General features: G+C 38.8%; 1 protein-coding gene across 7 annotated transcripts in view; it reads left to right on the top strand.

The window, feature by feature from the left end:
• GNG7 (G protein subunit gamma 7) overlaps nucleotides 1–20,534 on the top strand; it is a 146,910-nt gene extending 126,376 nt beyond the window's left edge. For all 7 annotated transcript variants that reach the window (XM_053702756.1, XM_053702758.1, XM_053702757.1 and 4 more), the window contains one exon: nucleotides 13,312–20,534. In XM_053702756.1, coding sequence (XP_053558731.1) covers nucleotides 13,312–13,437 — 126 coding nt within the window. In that variant the 3' untranslated portion in view covers nucleotides 13,438–20,534. The remainder of the gene's footprint in view (nucleotides 1–13,311) is intronic.
• Nucleotides 20,535–20,999: the final 465 nt, after the last annotated feature.

Genomic DNA, 20,999 nt, shown 5'->3' with positions numbered 1-20,999 from the left:
ATTTAGGATCAATATCAGTGTAAAGTACACACTTAATGGACTCTAATTTATCTCAGGTCAACGTATTTGTTTTATAGTCCTTGTTATGTATGGTGCTTTAATTTTAGCCATTGTTTTAGTATATTTAGCCATATTTTATTCTTAACATAGCATACAGTAGATTGTATCTATTCATTTGACACCGGTGTCACATTTTATTTATGGTATAATTCCAATTATGTTATTTAATAAATGTCAATAACTGTTTTTTATCTTTGTATAAATCTTGCATCATATTTGTGACCTTGCATAATACACAGCATATTTACATATATATTGTACGATTATATGATCTACACCAATATAGCATTCATTTTGGAATAATCAGCTATAGGCAAATATAAGTAATCACTTTTGGTATCATAAGGTATATATTTACCATTATAAATTTTCTTTTTGGGAAGCAGCATTCATTTGCGCGTGTATATATATATATATATATATATATATAAAATGTTGCTGTATGCGTTTATCACTGCACATCATATAGCTCTAAGAATTCCTTACTAAAGGATTATTTTTTAATTGGATAATGAATGGTTTATGGTTTTACACATAGCATATTTCTAAGAGGAGACCTATAAAATGGTGAATTATTTATACCCAATATAAATGTACAATAATTAACTGTTGAGCATATATTACAGCCAGATTCTGTTTTGTAAAATATTGCTGAACAATACAAAAATAAATGTATTTGAATATATACTGTATGAATGCATTTCAAATTGATTAGAAGAATTTTTGCATTAAATGTGTATTAGCAGAAATGTTTCTAGTAATCGTTAACACAGTTTCAGTGATAGCTTTTACTGTGCATGAAGCATATGTACATATGCCCCATGCACCTGTTTTTCAACGGTGCTTCTGGTCAGAGAGAATATTTTGCGTCAGCGATTTCTCAGTTTGCATCATCACTAATGAATACATATTACATCTGCCTGTCTGAGAAGCCTCTGTGTTTAAATGCAGGTGCACGAGACATATGTACACATACTCTGTGCACAGTGAAACTTATCGCTGAAACAGTCATAACGTTTACTAGAAAGAAGCACTTTAGCAAATACACGAGTATTGAGAAAAAGCTTCATTAAAACTAAAATACATTCATGCACATTTCAGTTTTGAGTTGTACGTCCCTTTCATAATATGCAGTGTTCAAATCCCATCCAAATGCATTTTCTTTATCTACCAACCACAGCAATATTTTCTCCTTCTACGTCCATTGGATGTGTATATACAAGCAGACATGTTTTAGTAATGTCGGCATGATCAACATTATAGAAGCTCAAAAATATGTGAATGAATACTGATTGCATGCTGTAAATTAACACAATCTTCATAGAATTATAATTTTACATTCAAGAATGGAGTGTAAATACATTTTCAGTTTGTTAATGTGGATAAAATATTTTTCTTTCTCTTGTAAGGTGTATCCAGTCTACGGATCATCCATTACTTGTGGGATATTCTCCTTCCCAACAGGAAGTTGCAAGAGGACACCCACAGCAGAGCTGTCCATATAGCTCCTCCCCTAACTGCCATATCCAGTCATTCTCTTGCAACTCTCGACAAGCATGGAAGTAGTAAGAGAGAAGTGGTGTAATGTAGTTGTTTTTTACTTCAATCAAAAGTTTGTTATTTTAAATGGTACCGGAGTTGTACTATTTTTGTCCCAGGCAGAAAAAGAAGAAGAATCTGCCTGTGATCTCTATGATCTTAGCAGGTTGTAACTAAGATCCATTGCTGTTCTCACACATAACTGAAGAGAGAGGTAACTTCAGCTGGGGAATGGCGTGCAGGTTATCCTGCTATGAGGTATGTGCAGTTAAAAAAAATTTCTAGAGATGTAAATGCTAGAAAATGCTGCTGATACCAGATTTATGTAAGGTAAGCCTGAATACAGTGATTTAATAGTGACTGGTATCATGCTTACTTGCAGAGGTAATACTCTTATAGAATTTCAATATAAAACGTTTGCTGGCATGTTTAAACGTTTTTATATATGCTTTGCTGATAAAACTTTATTTGGGCCTAGTTTTTTTCCACATGGCTGGCTTAAATTTGCCTAGAAACAGTTTCCTTAGGCTTTCCACTGTTTAGACATGAGTGGGAGGGGCCTAATTTAGCGCTTTATTGCGCAGTAACTTTTGCAGACTGAGACATCCAGCTTTCCTCCAGGAGTCCCCTGAATGCTATAGGACATCTCTAAAGGGCTCTTAGGCTTTCCAAAGTCGTTTGTTGGGGAAGGTAGGGCCACAGCTGAGCTGTGGCAGTTTGTTGTGACTGTTAAAAAAGTCTATATCGTTTTTTTGATCCGTTTTTTTAACTAAGGGGTTAATCATCCATTTGCAAGTGGGTGCAATGCTCTGTTAGCCTATTATACACAATGTAAAAATTTTGTTTAATTTACTGCTTTTTTTTCCACTGTTTTTCAAATTCTGACCTTTTTTATTATTCTTAAAGGCACAGTACCGTTTTTATTTTTTGCTTGTTAACTTGCTTTAAAGTGTTTTCCAAGCTTGCTAGTCTGTTTAAACATAGAGGAAACTCCTTGTTCATTATGTTTAGAAGCCATGGTGGAACCCCCTCTTAGAATGTGTACCACATGTACTGATTTCACTCTAAGTAATAAAGATCATATTCTGTCTTTAAAAAATTTATCACCAGAGGAATCTGACGAGGGGGAAGTTATGCCGACTAACTCGCCCCACCTGTCAGACCCTTTGACTCACGCTCAAGGGACTCACGCTCAAGTGGCGTCAAGTACATCTAGGGCGCCCATGGCGTTTACTTTACAAGACATGGCGGCAGTCATGGATAATACACTGTCAGCTGTATTATCCAGACTACCTGGGTTTCGAGGAAAGCGAGATAGCTCTGGAGTTAGAAGAAATACAGAGCATACTGACGCTTTTGTAGCCATGCCTGATACTCCCTCACAATATGCAGAAGCTGAGGAAGGAGAGCTTCTTTCTGTGGGTGATGTTTCTGACTCAGGGAAGAGGATTCAACCTGATTCTGATATGTCAACATTTAAATTTAAGCTTGAACACCTCCGCGTATTGCTCAGGGAGGTTTTAGCTGCTCTGAATGACTGTGATACAATTGCAGTACCAGAAAAATTGTGTAGATTGGACAAATACTATGCAGTGCTGGTGTGCACTGATGTTTTTCCAATACCTAAAAGATTTACAGAAATTATTTCCAAGGAATGGGATAGACCAGGTGTGCCGTTCTCTCCCCCTCCTATTTTTAAGAAAATGTTTCCGATAGATGCCACCATGCGGGACTTATGGCAGACAGTCCCTAAGGTGGAGGGAGCAGTTTCTACCCTTGCTAAGCGTACTACTATCCCTGTCGAGGACAGTTGTGCTTTCTCAGATCCAATGGATAAAAAGTTAGAGGGTTACCTTAAGAAAATGTTTATTCAACAAGGTTTTATTCTACAGCCCCTTGCATGCATTGCCCCAGTCACTGCTGCTGCGGCCTTCTGGTTTGAGTCTCTGGAAGAGGCTTTACAGGTAGAGACCCCATTGGATGACATACTTGACAAGCTTAGAGCACTTAAGCTAGCCAATGCATTTGTTTCTGATGCCATTGTTCATTTGACTAAACTAACGGCTAAGAATTCCGGTTTTGCTATTCAAGCGCGCAGGGCGCTATGGCTTAAATCATGGTCAGCTGACGTTACTTCAAAGTCTAAGCTGCTTAACATTCCCTTCAAGGGGCAAACCCTATTCGGGCCTGGTTTGAAGGAGATCATTTCTGATATCACTGGAGGAAAAGGTCATGCCCTTCCTCAGGATAGGTCCAAATCTAGGGCCAAACAGACTAATTTTCGTGCCTTTCGAAACTTCAAGGCGAGTGCGGCATCAACTTCCTCTAATGCAAAACAAGAGGGAACTTTTGCCCAGTCCAAGTCGGTCTGGAGACCTAACCAGACCTGGAACAAGGGTAAGCAGGCCAAAAAGCCTGCTGCTGCCTCTAAGACAGCATGAAGGATCAGCCCCCTATCCGGTAACGGATCTAGTAGGGGGCAGACTTTTGCTCTTCGCCCAGGCTTGGGCAAGAGATGTCCAGGACCCCTGGGCGTTGGAAATTGTATCCCAGGGATATCTTCTGGACTTCAGAGCTTCCCCTCCAAAAGGGAGATTTCACCTTTCACAATTATCTGCAAACCAGATAAAGAGAGAGGCATTCTTACACTGTGTTCAAGACCTCCAAGTTATGGGAGTGATCCATCCAGTTCCAAAGGAGGAACAAGGACAGGGATTTTACTCAAATCTGTTTGTGGTTCACAAAAAAGAGGGAACCTTCAGACCAATTTTAGATCTCAAGATCTTAAACAAATTCCTCATAGTTCCATCATTCAAGATGGAGACTATTCGTACCATCCTACCTATGATCCAGGAGGGTCAATACATGACTACAGTGGATTTAAAGGATGCTTATCTTCACATTCCGATACACAAAGATCATCATCGGTTTCTCAGGTTCGCCTTCCTGAACAGGTATTACCAATTTGTAGCTCTTCCCTTTGGGTTAGCTACAGCCCCAAGAATCTTTACGAAGGTTCTGGGGTCACTTCTGGCGGTCCTAAGACTGCGGGGCATAGCAGTAGCCCCTTATTTAGACAAAATTCTGATACAGGCGTCAAATTTCCAAATTGCCAAGTCTCATACGGACATAGTTCTGGCATTTCTGAGGTCGCATGGGTGGAAGGTGAACGAAGAAAAGAGTTCTCTATCCCCTCTCACAAGAGTTTCCTTTCTGGGAACTCTAATAGATTCTGTAGAAATGAGGATTTACCTGACAGAGCCCAGGTTATCAAAACTTCTAAATTCCTGCCGGGTTCTTTATTCCACTGTGGAGAACTGGGAGGCGGATTTTCTAAGTCGTCAGACTTTTCATCCAGGGGAGTGGGAACTCCATCCGGAGGTGTTTGCACAATTGATTCATCGTTGGGGCAAACCAGAACTGGATCTCATGGCGTCTCGCCAGAACGCCAAGCTTCCTTGTTACGGATCCAGGTCCAGGGATCCCAAGGCGACGCTAATAGATGCTCTAGCAGCACCTTGGTCTTTCAACCTGGCTTATGTGTTTCCACCGTTTCCTCTGCTCCCTTGTCTGATTGCCAAAATCAAGCAGGAGAGAGCATCAGTGATTTTGATAGCGCCTGCGTGGCCACGCAGGACTTGGTATGCAGATCTGGTGGACATGTCATCCTTTCCACCATGGACTCTGCCGCTGAGGCTGGACCTTCTACTTCAGGGTCCTTTCAACCATCCAAATCTAATTTCTCTGAGACTGACTGCCTGGAGATTGAACGCTTGATTTTATCAAAGCGTGGCTTCTCCGAGTCAGTCATTGATACCTTAATTCAGGCTCGAAAGCCTGTCACCAGGAAAATCTATCATAAGATATGGCGTAAATATCTTTTTTTGGTGTGAATCCAAGGGTTACTCATGGAGTAGAGTCAGGATTCCCAGGATATTATCTTTTCTCCAAGAAGGATTGGAAAAAGGATTGTCAGCTAGTTCCTTAAAGGGACAGATTTCTGCTCTGTCTATTCTTTTGCACAAGCGTCTGGCGGATGTTCCAGACGTTCAGGCATTTTGTCAGGCTTTAGTTAGAATCAAGCCTGTGTTTAAACCTGTTTCTCCGCCATGGAGTTTAAATTTGGTTCTTAAAGTTCTATTTTTGGTAGCTATTTCCTCGGCTCGTAGAGTTTCCGAGTTATCTGCCTTACAATGTGATTCCCCTTATCTGATTTTCCATGCAGATAAGGTAGTTTTGCGTACCAAACCTGGGTTTTTACCTAAGGTGGTATCTAATAAGAATATCAATCAGGAGATTGTGGTTCCGTCTTTGTGTCCTAATCCTTCTTCGAAGAAGGAACGTCTATTACACAATCTTGATGTGGTTTGTTCTTTAAAGTATTATTTACAAGCTACTAAAGATTTTCGTCAAACATCTGCTTTGTTTGTTGTCTACTCTGGACAGAGGAGAGGTCAAAAGGCTTCGGCAACTTCTCTTTCTTTTTGGCTAAGGAGTATAATACGCTTAGCTTATGAGACTGCTGGCCAGCAGCCTCCTGAAAAGATTACAGCTCATGCTACTAGAGCTGTGGCTTCCACATGGGCCTTTAAAAATGAGGCTTCTGTTGAACAGATTTGCAAGGCGGCGACTTGGTCTTCGCTTCATACCTTTTCAAAATTCTATACATTTGATACTTTTGCTTCTTCGGAGGCTATTTTTGGGAGAAAGGTTTTACAGGCAGTGGTACCTTCCATTTAAGTACCTGCCTTGTCCCTCCCTTCATCCGTGTACTTTAGCTTTGGTATTGGTATCCCACAAGTAATGGATGATCTGTGGACTGGATACACCTTACAAGAGAAAACATAATTTATGCTTACCTGATAAATTTATTTCTCTTGTGGTGTATCCAGTCCACGGCCCGCCCTGTCATTTTAAGGCAGGTATTTTTTTAACTTTAAACTACAGTCACCACTGCACCCTATGGTTTCTCCTTTCTCTTGCATGTTTTCGGTCGAATGACTGGAAATGGCAGTTAGGGGAGGAGCTATATGGACAGCTCTGCTGTGGGTGTCCTCTTGCAACTTCCTGTTGGGAAGGAGAATATCCCACAAGTAATGGATGATCCGTGGACTTGATACACCACAAGAGAAATAAATATATCAGGTAAGCATAAATTATGTTTTTTTCCCCCACATAGTAATAAGTAGAAGTTTGTGCATGTTATGCCAATATCATAAAGGGTGCATTATAATATTACTTCTTTGTCCTATTTGATTTCATGTTAATAACCATATTTTCTGTGGTTTGTATTATATTTGCCAGTTTTGCTTTGTTGTGGAACTCTCTGGTACACAAGAAGTGTATCTCTGTCTCTCTCTTTTCTCTCTCTTTGGTTTCTTTCTCTCTTTCATTTCTCTTATTCTCTATCTCTTTTCGCTTCTCTTACTCTTTTCTGCCTCATTTTTCTTCTATAAAGGTAAGACGAGTCCACGGATTCATCCTTTACTTGTGGGATTATCCTTCCCTATAGGAAGTGGCAAAGAGCACTATATAGCTCCTCCCTTAGCTCCGCCCCCCAGTCATTCTCTTTGCCTACTCTAAGTACTAGGAAGGGTAAAGTGAAAGAGGTGATAAAATATTAGTTTTTCATTTCTTCAAGCAAGAGTTTATTTTAAATGGTACCGGTTTGTACTATTTACTCTCAGGCAGCAGATGGATGAAGACTGCTGCCTGGAGGATGATGATCTTAGCATTTGTAACGAAGGTCCATTGCTGTTCCCACAGAGGCTGAGGAGTACAGGAAACTTCAGTGTGAGGAACGATTTCATGCTATGCAGCAATGAGGTATGTTCAGTCATATTTTTTCTGGAGAGACTGTATTTCAGAAAGGCTGACATTATACCCAGGAGGGTAAGGGTAAGCAGTAATCGTAGAGCTAAAAGAAGGGCATTACTTAGCTTGCATATGGGGCCAATTACAAATATGGTTTACACTGAATGGCAAATGTTTGTGAGCAAATGTTTTTTGTTTTGGGAGTGCTTTAACGTTTTTGTGGGCAATAAACGTTTTGGGCAACTTTATTAGGGTACACATGGCTTAATTTTCGGGTCTTAGAACCCACATGGCTAGTTATAACTGCTCTGGTGCGGTTCTTTAAGGCTAATGAAACATCGAGTGGGGTGGGCGGGGCCTATTTTCGCGCCTCAGATGCTCAGTTTTGTCAGCAAGCTCTAACTCCTGAGGGCCCTGGTATATGTTTTGGGCCAAATCAAAGCTTTTACCCCACACTTTAAATCCCTGAGGGCAGGTAGGGCCACAGCAGGGCTGTGGCAAGGTGCTGAGTGGTGTTTTTCCAGATCTGGGCCTATTTTTGATCCGGTTTGGAAATGAAGGGGTTAATTGTTAAAAAGAATTGTGGTACAATCTTAACTACCTATAGTGTGCCTACATACAAAATTTTTAAAAATTTGGTGCATGTTTAGACTGTTTTGCAGAACGTGTATGCTTTTTTTCTCTTAAAGGCGCAGTACCGTTTTTTAACATTGTTATTTTTTTCACTAAATAAAGGGTTTTCATGCTTGTTTGTAGTCATTACTAGCCTGTTCAACATGTCTGACATTGAGGAAAGTCAATGTTCAATATGTTTAGAAGCCATTGTGGAACCTCCACTTAGAATGTGTCCCTCATGCACTGAAAGGTCAATAAATTATAAAGAACATATTTTAGCTACTAAAAGTATGTCGCAGGATGATTCTCAGTCAGAAGAGAATCAGGTTATGCCATCTAATTCTCCCCAAGTGTTACAACCGTTAACGCCCGCACAAGCGACACCAAGTACTTCTAGTGCGTCTAATTCTTTCACCCTGCAAGATATGGCCGCAGTTATGAATACTACCCTCACAGAGGTTTTATCTAAGCTGCCTGGGTTGCAGGGGAAGCGCAGCAGGTTTGGTGTGAGAACAAACGCTGAGCCCTCTGATGCTTTATTAGCTATATCCGTTGTACCCTCACAATGTTCTGATGTGAGGGATTTGCTGGCTGAGGGAGAGATTTCTGATTTAGGAAATATGTTCCCTCAAACAGATTCAGATATGACGGCTTTTAAACTAGAACATCTCAGCTTATTGCTCAGGGAGGTTTTAGCGACTCTGGATGATTGTGACCCTATTGTAGTTCCAGAGAAATTGTGTAAAATGGACAAATTCCTAGAGGTTCCTGCCTACACTGATGTTTTTCCGGTCCCTAAGAGGATTTCGGAAATTGTTACTAAGGAGTGGGATAGACCAGGTATTCCGTTCGCTCCCCCTCCTACTTTTAAGAAAATGTTTCCCATATCAGACGCTGTGCGGGACTCGTGGCAGGCGGTCCCTAAGGTGGAGGGAGCTATTTCTACCCTGGCTAAGCGTACAACTATACCTATTGAGGACAGTTGTGCTTTCAAAGATCCTATGGATAAAAAATTAGAGGGTCTCCTGAAGAAAATATTTGTTCATCAAGGTTTTCTTCTCCAACCTATAGCGTGCATCGTTCCTGTAACTACTGCAGCGTCCTTTTGGTTCGAGGCTCTGGAAGAGGCTCTTCAGGTTGAGACTCCATTAGAGGATATTCTGGATAGAATTAGGGCTCTCAAGCTTGCTAATTCTTTCATTACAGATGCCGCTTTTCAATTGGCTAAATTAGCGGCGAAGAATTCAGGTTTTGCAATTTTAGCGCGTAGAGCGTTATGGCTTAATTCCTGGTCTTCTGATGTGTCATCAAAAGCTAAGCTTTTAGCCATCCCTTTCAAGGGTAAGACCCTATTTGGGCCTAAACTGAAAGAGATCATTTCAGACATCACTGGAGGGAAAGGCCATGCCCTTCCTCAAGATAAGATGAGGACCAAACAAAATAATTTTCGTTCCTTTCGAAACTTCAAAGGTGGTCCCTCTTCCTCTTCCCCTGCCGCAAAGCAAGAGGGGAATCTTGCTCAATCCAAGTCTGTCTGGAGACCTAACCAGACTTGGAACAAGGGTAAACAAGCCAAGAAGCCCGCTGCTGCCACCAAGACAGCATGAAGGTGTAGCCCCCGATCCGGGACCGGATCTAGTAGGGAACAGACTTTCTCTCTTCGCTCAGGCTTGGGCAAGAGACGTTCAGGACTCCTGGGCTTTAGAAATCGTAACCCAGGGGTATCTTCTAGATTTCAAAGATTCTCCCCCAAGGGGGAGATTCCATCTTTCTCAATTGTCTGTAAACCAGACAAAAAGAGAGGCGTTCTTACGCTGTGTAGAAGGCCTATATTCCATGGGAGTGATCTGCCCAATTCCGGAAACAGAACAGGGGCAAGGGTTCTACTTCAATCTGTTTGTGGTTCCCAAAAAAGAGGGAACTTTCAGACAAATTTTGGATCTCAAGATCCTAAACAAATTCCTTAGAGTCCCATCCTTCAAGATGGAGACCATTCGGACTATTTTGCCAATGATCCAGGAGGGTCAATATATGACCACCGTGGACTTAAAGGATGCGTATCTACACATTCCTATCCACAAAGATCATCACCAGTTCCTCAGATTTGCCTTTCTGGACAAGCATTACCAGTTTGTGGCTCTTCCCTTCGGGCTGGCCACAGCTCCCAGAATTTTCACAAAGGTGATAGGGTCCCTTCTGGCGGTTCTAAGGCCGCGGGGCATAGCAGTGGCGCCTTATCTGGACGATATCTTAATTCAGGCGTTGACTTACCAAATAGCCAAGTCTCACATGGACATCGTGTTAGCTTTTCTAAGATCTCACGGGTGGAAGGTGAACGTAAAAAAGAGTTCACTTATCCCTCTCATAAGAGTTCCATTCCTGTGAACTCTGATAGATTCGGTGGACATGAAAATTTTTCTGATGAAGGTCAGGAAATCAAAGATTTTAACCACCTGCCAAGCTCTTCAATCCATTCCTCGGCCGTCAGTGGCTCAGTGTATGGAGGTAATCGGACTAATGGTAGCGGCAATGGACATAGTTCCGTTTGCTCGCTTGCATCTCAGACCACTGCAACTATGCATGCTCAAACAGTGGAATGGGGATTATGCAGATTTATCTCCTCAGATAAATATGGATCAAGAGACCAGAGACTCTCTTCTTTGGTGGTTGTCACAGGATCATCTGTCCCAGGGAATGTGTTTCCGCAGGCCAGCGTGGGTCATAGTGACGACGGACGCCAGCCTATTGGGCTGGGGTGCAGTCTGGAATTTCCTGAAAGCACAGGGTTTGTGGACTCAGGAGGAGGCTCTCCTCCCGATAAATATTCTAGAACTGAGAGCGATATACAACGCGCTTCAGGCGTGGCCTCAGTTGGCTTCGGCCAGATTCATAAGATTACAGTCGAACAATATTACGACTGTAGCATATATCAATCATCAGGGGGGAACAAAGAGTTCTCTAGCGATGATGGAGGTTACCAAAATAATTCGATAGGCAGAGACTCACTCTTGCCATCTATCAGCAATCTATATCCCAGGAGTGGAGAACTGGGAAGCGGATTTTCTAAGTCATCAGACTTTTCATCCGGGGGAGTGGGAACTGGTGGCGTCTCGTCAGAACGCCAAACTTCCTTGTTACGGGTCCAGGTCAAGGGATCCTCAGGCAGTACTGATAGATGCTCTAGCAGTACCCTGGTCGTTCAACCTGGCTTATGTGTTTCCACCATTTCCTCTCCTTCCTTGTTTAATTGCCAGACTCAAACAGGAGAGAGCTTCAGTGATTTTGATAGCACCTGCGTGGCCACGCAGGACTTGGTATGCAGACCTGGTGGACATGTCATCTCTTCCACCATGGACTCTGCCACTGAGACAGGACCTTCTGATTCAAGGTCCGTTCCAGCATCCAAATCTAGTTTCTCTGCGGCTGACTGTTTGAAGATTGAACGCTTGATTTTATCCAAGCGGGGTTTTTCTGAGTCGATCATAGATACCTTGATTCAGGCTCGAAAGCCTGTCACCAGGAAAATTTATCATAAGATATGGCGTAAATATCTTTATTGGTGCGAATCCAAAGGCTACTCATGGAGTAAGATCAGGATTCCTAGTATTTTGTCCTTTCTCCAAGAAGGATTGGAGAAGGGGCTATCACCTAGTTCCTTAAAGGGACAGATATCTGCTTTATCAATTCTACTGCACAAGCGTCTGGCAGATGTTCCAGACGTTCAGTCGTTCTGTCAGGCTTTAGTTAGAATCAAGCCTGTGTTTAAACCTGTTGCTCCGCCATGGAGTTTGAATTTAGTTCTTAAAGTTCTTCAAGGGGTTCCGTTTGAACCTATGCATTCCATAGATATTAAGCTTATATCTTGGAAAGTTCTGTTTTTAGTTGCTATCTCTTCGGCTCGAAGAGTTTCTGAATTATCTGCATTGTAATTCGACTCGCCTTATCTTGTTTTCCATGCTGATAAGGTGGTTTTGCATACCAAACCTGGATTCCTTCCCAAGGTTGTTACTAATAGGAATATCAATAAGGAAATTGTTGTTCCTTCTCTGTCTCCTAATCCTTCCTCTAAGAAGGTGCGTCTGTTGCACAACTTGGACGTGGTTCGTGCTTTAAAGTTTTTCTTGCAAGCGACCAACGATTTCCGTCAAACATCTTCTTTGTTTGTTGTCTATTCTGGAAGCCGTAGAGGTCAAAAAGCTACGGCTACCTCTCTTTCTTTTTGGCTGAAAAGCATCATCCGTTTGGCATACGAGACTGCTGGTCAGCAGCCTCCTGAAAGGATTACAGCTCACTCTACTAGAGCGGTGGCTTCCACATGGGCTTTTAAAAATGATGCTTCTGTTGAACAGATTTGTAGGGCTGCGACTTGGTCTTCGCTTCATACCTTTTCCAAATTTTACAAATTTGATACCTTTGCTTCTTCGGAGGCTATTTTTGGGAGAAAAGTTCTTCAAGCAGTGTGGTGCCTTCTGTTTAACCATCTGTCTTGTCCCTCCCGTTCATCCGTGTGCTGTAGCTTTGGTATTGTATCCCACAAGTAAAGGATGAATCCGTGGACTCGTCTTACCTTTATAGAAGAAAACTAAATGTATGCTTACCTGAAAAATTGATTTCTTCTATGGTAAGACGAGTCCACGGCCCGCCCTGTCATTTTAAGACCGATTATAATTTTTTTTTATTTAAACGTAGTCACCTCTGCACCTTGTAGTTTCTCCTTTTTCTTCCTGTACCTTCGGTCGAATGACTGGGGGGTGGAGCTAAGGGAGGAGCTATATAGACAGCTCTGCTGTGGTGCTCTTTGCCACTTCCTGTAGGGAAGGATAATATCCCACAAGTAAAGGATGAATCCGTGGACTCGTCTTACCATAGAAGAAATCAATTTATCAGGTAAGCATAAATTTAGTTTTTTCTTTCTCCTTCTCCCTTTTCTTGGAAGTAATGAAACTTGCATTGTGTGTTATATCAGATGTACATGTGTGTTAGGAGCCTACAGGCTTTTGGAGAACCTATACTTAGATTTGCTCAAAATAAGCTTTTAATACCCCTATGGAAGGTAAAATAGATTTAGTTATTTAAATGTGTTATGTTTCGTAAATATGGCGTTAATATTTTTATTTGTTGTATATTTGCATAATTAAAACTATTAATAATAATATTAATAATATTCCGTGAGAAACTGTACATTCTCACAATATAAGACTTTATTTATTCAGATACAGCATGCAATTAAAAAAAATATTTACTTCCATTATTAATTTTCCTTTAAATGTTGGTAACTTTCAGGTCTCAAAAGCTGCCGCTGACCTTATGAACTACTGTGAGCAGAACACCAAGAATGACCCTTTGCTGGTTGGGGTTCCCACCTCAGAGAATCCATTTAAAGATAAAAAGCCATGCACCATCCTATAACTCATCTCTTCTGGACACCACGGTGGTTCCATGACGACCAGCTGACGTTGCCTGATGCAAATGTTTGGTCCAAATCACATTTAACAGTAATCTGCAGATAACTCAGTTTGCTAAGTGTTTTACAAAGCGCAAGACGTTTTGCGCACACCAGGAAAGACACTTTGATTCAAATGATTATATTGAAAGTTTTTGACTGTTTCCAAATAACATGGTAAACTAAGTGACTGCTGTTTGTAGGACTGTTTTGTTTTGTTTTTGTGTTTCTTGGAAATTGCAAAGATGGATAGCAGCAAGGTATTGTGAGAGGATTTACTGTAGGCTTAGAGGTCAGTATTCTTTTCCACTTCTGTAATTAGAATACTGGAATGTGGCAGGTTATGTATTTTTCTCTTGTTGATGGTTACTAATATTCTACACTTGTATCATTCATTGCTAGCTCCCATGCTTTTCTGTTTCCCTGTGATTCAGCAATGGAAACAGAGCAAAAAGATTTTTCAATGCCAGGATTATAAAATACCTGGTGTTTTTATGCTTTGAGGTCTATTTCATTTTCAGTGTAGTAGCAGATTTTTTTTTCACCCTTTATAATATATAAAGCAGGGGTATGTTTGTAAATTCAACAGTATGTTAGGGTGTAGACACTAAAATGCTCTGGTTAATTTGGAATTAGTTTTTTCCTGCAGAGAGTTGATCTGATTGGCTTACTCTGCTAAACAAGTGTGTTTTAAACGCTTTCTGTAGGATTGTATAAGGGTGTGAGTGTGAAAAGTGTGTAAGTTAGTGCTTGTGTAAAAGTGTGTGTGTTTGGGAGCGAGGAAGAAAGATAATCCAGGGACAGACATGATTTTCATATTTATGGATGGCAGAAAGATACTTACTGCTATGGAAAACTATATGTTTATCAAACAGGCAATATAACTTTTCAGGATACATGCTGTAATGTTTTCTGCTTTTATTGAGCACCAATTTATTTTAGGCATCAGTCTCACAGAATAACATATTTTATATATATATATTATTTCATGCAAAAGTACATAACCCTTTTGATTAACATACCCAGCAGTAGTTAAAATATTAAAGATGACAAAGCGAACAAGTCTCCTACATACTCTGGTTCTGTGCATTCTCGTTGCAAAGAAATGCAAGAGAATGAGGCTCTGTCTAATTGGGATCTCCTGAAGAGTATATGAAGAACTTGTTTGTATATTGTGTATACTTTGGTTGTTTAATTATAACATTGTATGCCAACTGGATTACGTCCATTGAGTATCTTTAGAGCTGTTTCATTATGTTTACATGTTTTAAGATCATTTTTAAGTGACTGTTAAGGTGGATAGAAGAATAATCATCATATATATGATGTATATACTACATTATTAGTCTGTGTTTTGCCTCAAATTTTGCAGGATGGATCCTGATTTTTAGCTTCTTTAAATTGTATCAAATTTGTCAATATTTCTCAGTGTCATATGGATGCCAATATGCTGAGCTTCTGATTTCCCAGCTGGCAGAATCAGTAGCGTACACTAAGGCCGTCTGCCAAGCAATCCTCTGCAACGTGTAGTTTCTTAGACTGTAATATGTCTCCCTGTGTTTAAGTTCACAGCTTCAGAATCAACATGCCCCTGCGTCTCTTAATTCAAATTTGAATACCAAACCTGTTTGACATTAATTTTTCAGTTTGCCCATGGAATCTGACCTATATTTGTAAGGTGTCTGCTCTTAGCACAGTTTGTTCTTCAACTGAGAAGAAACACAAACCCTGAAAAGTAATGTCTGTATATAAATTTCATCTCTATTGTTCTATTGTTTTCTTTTATCATTAATCAGCTCATTGTGCCTTTAGGTTTATTCTTGCATAGAACAGAAATCATTTTTTTAGTGTGCTCAGTGCACACAGTTGTATAATATCAGTATATTAGCATTAAGCTAATGTTACATTTGAGGATCCAGTGACGTGGAAATATAAACTAAAGGGTAGCGCACTATATTCTCTTTGTAAAAGCTCCACACTAACTGTGATAACCAGTATTGAATGTTGCTTAAAGGGACAGTATACACTCATTTTCATATAACTGCATGTAATAGACACTACTATAAAGAATAAGATGCACAGATACTAATATAAAAATCCAGTATAAAACTGTTTAAAAACTTACTTAGAAGCTGTCAGTTTGGCTCTGTTGAAAATGTAGCTGGAAAGCCCACTGCAAGTGGGAAATAAGACCCTCCCCCTTCTTTTGCATATGAAAAGACCCTTTACACAAACAGGAGCAAGCTGGAGAAGGTAGCTGACGGTATTCACATAAAACTTTGGGGCTTGGTTAGGAGTCTGAAAATCAGAGCAATGTTATTCAAAAATAAGCAAAACTATACATTTAAAAAAAAAAACTTTATGGGCTATATAAATAGATCATCTACAAAACATTTATGCAAAGAAAAAATGAGTGTATAATGTCCCTTTAATATGGCTGTGGCCCTGGTATTTCAAAAACAATAAAATGATGAAGCTGATTAACGTGTTAAAGGGATGTGAAACCCAAAAATGTTCTTTCATGATTCAGATACTGAATATAATTTTAAACAACTTTCCAATTTACTTGTATTATCTAAGTGGCTTCATTCACTTGGCATACTTTGTTAAAATGGATACCTAGCTAGGCTCAGGAGCTGCATATATATGCCTCTTGTGATTGGTTTACCAATGTGTCCAGCTAGCTTCCAGTAGTGCATTGCTGCATCTTAAATAAAGGATTCCAAGAGAATAAAGCAAATTGGCTTTGTCCTAAACTCCCTAGTGAGGCAATTGGCAAAATCGGTAGCCTAGGGTTTTTTTTTTTTTTTTTTTACTAAATACTTCAAATTGCCTAAACCAGCTATTTGATTTGCAGCACTGACAGGTTACATAATTTGCTTTCTGCTTCTCTAGGGACCACAGGGCAAGCAGCATTTTTACACTAGGGCAAGGTGTCTTAGGATCAGAAGAAAAGATAATGACCAAACTCACAAAACATTCCAATATCTTAAAAAAAAGGTAGAAAATCACAGAATCTGTGGTTTCTGATTCAGCCATATAGTCTAATACCTACTCTAACAATGCTTGTATGAAGTTTGCAGTTTTACGTTGTAAAGAATTCCGCCTTTCATACTATGTAATGGTGTTTATAAAAGGTACCAGCAGATAAAAGCTGCTCCTTGCCACAATTCTATTATGATAACAGCATGCCTCAGCCAATAAGTATGTGAAGCCTTGTTACTGAAATCTGCACACAAAATACAGTGAACTTGTCTAACACTGCACTAAATAATCAAGTACACTACACAATAGGATACGTTCATTATTACAGCCCAAGTAGTGACAAGAATCTTCCTGTAAAATTTTTAATTAAAGGGACACTGAACCCAAATTTTTTCTTTCGTGATTCAGACAGAGCAGGCAATTTTAAGCAACTTTCTAATTTACTCCTATTAGCAAATTTTCTTCATTCTCTTGGTATCTTTATTTGGAAAGCAAGAATGTAAGTTTAGATGCCGGCCCATTTTTGGTGAACAACCTGGGTTGTTCTTGCTGATTGGTGGATAAATTCACCCACCAATAAACAAGTGTTGTTAAGGGTCTGAACCAAAAATAGGCTGGCTCCTTAGCTTAGATGCCTTTTTTTTTCTTCTTCAAATAAAGATAGCAAGAGAGCGAAGAAAAAATGATAGTAGGAGTAAATTATAAAGTTGCTTAAAATTGCATGCTCTGTCTGAATCACAAAAGAAAAATTTGGGGTTCAATGTCCCTTTAAGGGGACATGAAACACAATTTATTTCTTTTGTGATTCGGACAGAGCACACAATTTTTAAAAAGTTTTCAATTTACTTCTATAATCAAATTTGCTTTGTTCTCGTTGTATTCTTATTTTCTGGAACACTAAGTAATTTGACAATAGAAGTAAAAATACCTCTAAAACATTTATTTGTTTCACTCCTCCAGATAGTAGACCACTGGTTTTCAAACCTGTACTCAGGCCTCCCCAACAGGCCAGGTTTTCTGGATTACCTTGGTGGTGAGCAGGTAAAATAACCAGGTTTACTAATCAGCTGGTTGTTTCACCTGTGCTCTAGTTCAGGTATCCTCAAAATGTGGCCTGTTAGGGAGGCCTGAGGACAGGTTTGAAATACTAATAATAATAATTAAAATACCAGGAAACCCCAAATTTCCGTATGATTCAAACAGCATGCAATTTTAAACAACTTTCCAATGTACTTCCAATTTACTTATTTGATCAAATTTACTTTGTTCTTATGTTAGTCTTTAGGTAACGTGCACATGCCTGTAGCACTACACGACAGGAAATAGTGCTGCCATCTAGTGCTCTTGCTAATGTATAACATTGTTACAAAAATTCTGCCATATAGTGCTGCAGACACGTGCACACTCCTAAGCTTACCTTCCTGCTTTTCAACAAAGAATAATAAGAGATTTTGGGTTTTATGTCCCATTTAATTATGGTGAAAATTACCCAAGCCTGCATTCTGAACACTGATTGGCTACCTCAGAACACAACATGTTAAATGATTTAAAACATTTTTTACAACACAGGGCTTATTTCCTGATATATTTAATGGCCCTTTAAAGGGGACGTAAAGTAAATATTAAACTTTGTGTGATGGATACTACATGCAATTTTAAACAATTGTCCAATTTACTGCTATTGTCAAATTTGTTTTGTTCACTTCATATCCTTTGTTGAAAAACACCCAGGAGCAGCAGTGCACTGCTGGGGCCTAACTAAACATGTGTTGAGCCAATGAAAATAGGCATATGTGGATAGTAAACAATCACCAGCTGTGCAGCAGCAAATTTGATAATAGAATTAAATTGCAAAGTTGTTTTGCCGTAGAGCGGATTTGGGTTTTGTATTTTTACATGAGCCAGCTAACACTATGAAGTTATAACACGTTTGTACGTGAATACTGTGATACCAAATGTATAAAGTGCATCACCATTTACACAGCTGAATTCCATTATTCTGTGTTTTAATTGCACAACAATGCCCATTACACCTGTATATTATCAGGTAACTGCAACAGGTATTTAGTGAGTAATACCAGTAAACTTATCAAATTGGCTATTGTGTCCCTGCTTATAAAACGCTTTTAGCAGATTCATTTGTAGAGCCATGAATAATTGTTAAAATATTGTGCAAATTACCATTTTTGTTTGTTATATCTTATTCAGTGATCAATTCATTATTTTTCTTTTCATTTTTAACTACAATCATTTCAAGCTGATGGAGGAGCGTGTGTCATGACATTTCAGATGACAACTAAAGAACAAGACATAGCAGATTCATGATAAAATGTTAGCTTCATCCGTTTGGGTAGATTTAATACTTTCCAGTTGTCAATAACGGATAGTGAAAATAAAAGTCTTTATTAAAGGGATCCGAAAGTCAAAATTAAGCTTTTATGATTCAGATACAACATTTATCTTAGTATTTTTTGTTGAAGAGCATACTTGGGTAGGCTCAGGCGCATGCATGAGTCTTGAGCATTATATGTCAACAGTGTTAATAATAATAATATTTTTAACAATGTTATACATTGTTACAAACACTGCTACCCTGTATTGCTCAACAGTGTATAACATTGTTACAAACACTACTGCCATGTGAGTGCTCAGGACACGTGCATGCTCCTGAGCTTACTTAGGTATGCTTTTTCAATAAAAAAAATACCAACGTAACAAAGTAAATTTGACTATAGAAGTAAATTGCAAAGTTGTTTAAATTGGCATTCAAATTTGACTTTTGTGTCCCTTTAAAGAATCTAAAGATTTTTGTTGCTCTTCCTAGTTGTTTAGGCTACAACTGAAATATGATCTAGCCATTTTATTCTTCTTTTTATTATGTGTAAGATCTTTATGGGATACAATTATGTCTCAAAAATGTTCTTTTAAGACAACCACAGGGAATATCCACATAAATGAATGCATGACTGTGCTAGGCAGAAATTTACATTAGCTCTGGTTACTTCTGTCTAAGAACATTGTGTCATCATGTATACACCATTAGAGAGAGTTTTTGTTGGAAAGTAACATTTACCCCAACATTTTTATATATGTAGCAAGACATGGGCCTAGAATTTAAAGGGACACTAAACTCAAAATTAAACTTTCATAATTCAGATAGAGCATGCAATTTTAAGCAACTTTTTAATTTATTCCTATTCATTTTTCTTCATTCTCTTGGTATCTTTACTTGAAAAAGCAGAATGTAAGCTTGGCAGCAGTCCCATTTTTGGTTCAGAACCTGGGTTGCGCTTGCTGATTGGTGGGTAAATGTAGCATGCGCTAGCCAAGGTTCTGAACCAAAATTGTACCGGCTCCTAAACCAAGAGAACGAATAAATATTTATAATTTGAGTAAATTAGAAAGTTGCTTAAAATTGCATGCTCTATCTGAATCATGAAAGAAAAAAAAATGGGTTTAATATCGCTTTAATTACTTAGGGGAAGTTACTTGACAAAGCCATTTACATGTTACTGCAATTCCCAAACCAACCTAAAAGGATACAACATGGTGTAATTGTTGCTGTGCTTCATATGAATTCACTGCAAATCTCACCTTTTTATGAAATCTCTTGGCAATACATTCTGGATGTGTTTTAAATATTATCTAATACAGTAATAACATTGTCACAATTAGTTTTGAAATTTAGATTCAAGTTGTCTGCCAAATATGACCTGCTTTATACTCCGTAATAAATTGTGTATTGTTTGATTATTGATATACTATCTGTATTAGCTGTATTGAAAGTAAATAAGTATTTCTTTTTATAAATATCTGTTCTACTTTCATATATACTTAATGGGTTTTTTTCTCCATGATGCTGAATTTGTATAACGTATCATTACTGATACGCACAAATATTTGTAAAGTATTATGTAAAAAAAAGTAGTCTGTGGAATTTTAACGTTAATGCTTCTGATTTGCATTTCTCCTGTGTGCCAATCACTTTTTGCACAGTGTCAATATATTTTGTGGTGTTGCTGTTACATGTTTACTTAAAAAAAAAAATACAATTAAAGGATTACTACATTTTACCTAACTAAGTCGATTTATTTTTTATGTCTAAATGAAGCTTTAGTGTATTTGTCATTTTGTATAGTATTTTGTTAGAGATGATAATGCTTTAGTAGGGTGCACTGTAAAAGTAAACAATGGATATAATATATCAGCAGACTCTGAACGTTATTCGAACTGATTAATACCTTGTTTGCTGCAATTGTGTTTCAATGGTCAAACCCCACCCAAATAAAACACTAGGACTCCTTAGCAGAAGTTTAAAAAATATCAGTACAGAGTTATCATTACATCCTATTTTTGAAAATTAACATATAAATATAGGTATGTAATAGATACAACGGTCAGAGTTAAAACTGATAAATGAGAAATATTTACTTAGTCTGTTAAATGAATTTTTGAGAAGCAGGGATTTTTCTTAAGTCTTCTTCTGCTATGTTTAGGTATAACAGGTACTTATGGACAATTTTGGTAAGTCCCAATATATATA

This window comes from Bombina bombina, chromosome 2 (genome assembly GCF_027579735.1).
Source record: "Bombina bombina isolate aBomBom1 chromosome 2, aBomBom1.pri, whole genome shotgun sequence".
Taxonomy (NCBI): Eukaryota; Metazoa; Chordata; class Amphibia; order Anura; family Bombinatoridae; genus Bombina; species Bombina bombina.
The sequence above is the reverse complement of the archived record's forward strand: the minus strand, read 5'-3'. Positions and strand labels throughout refer to the sequence as shown.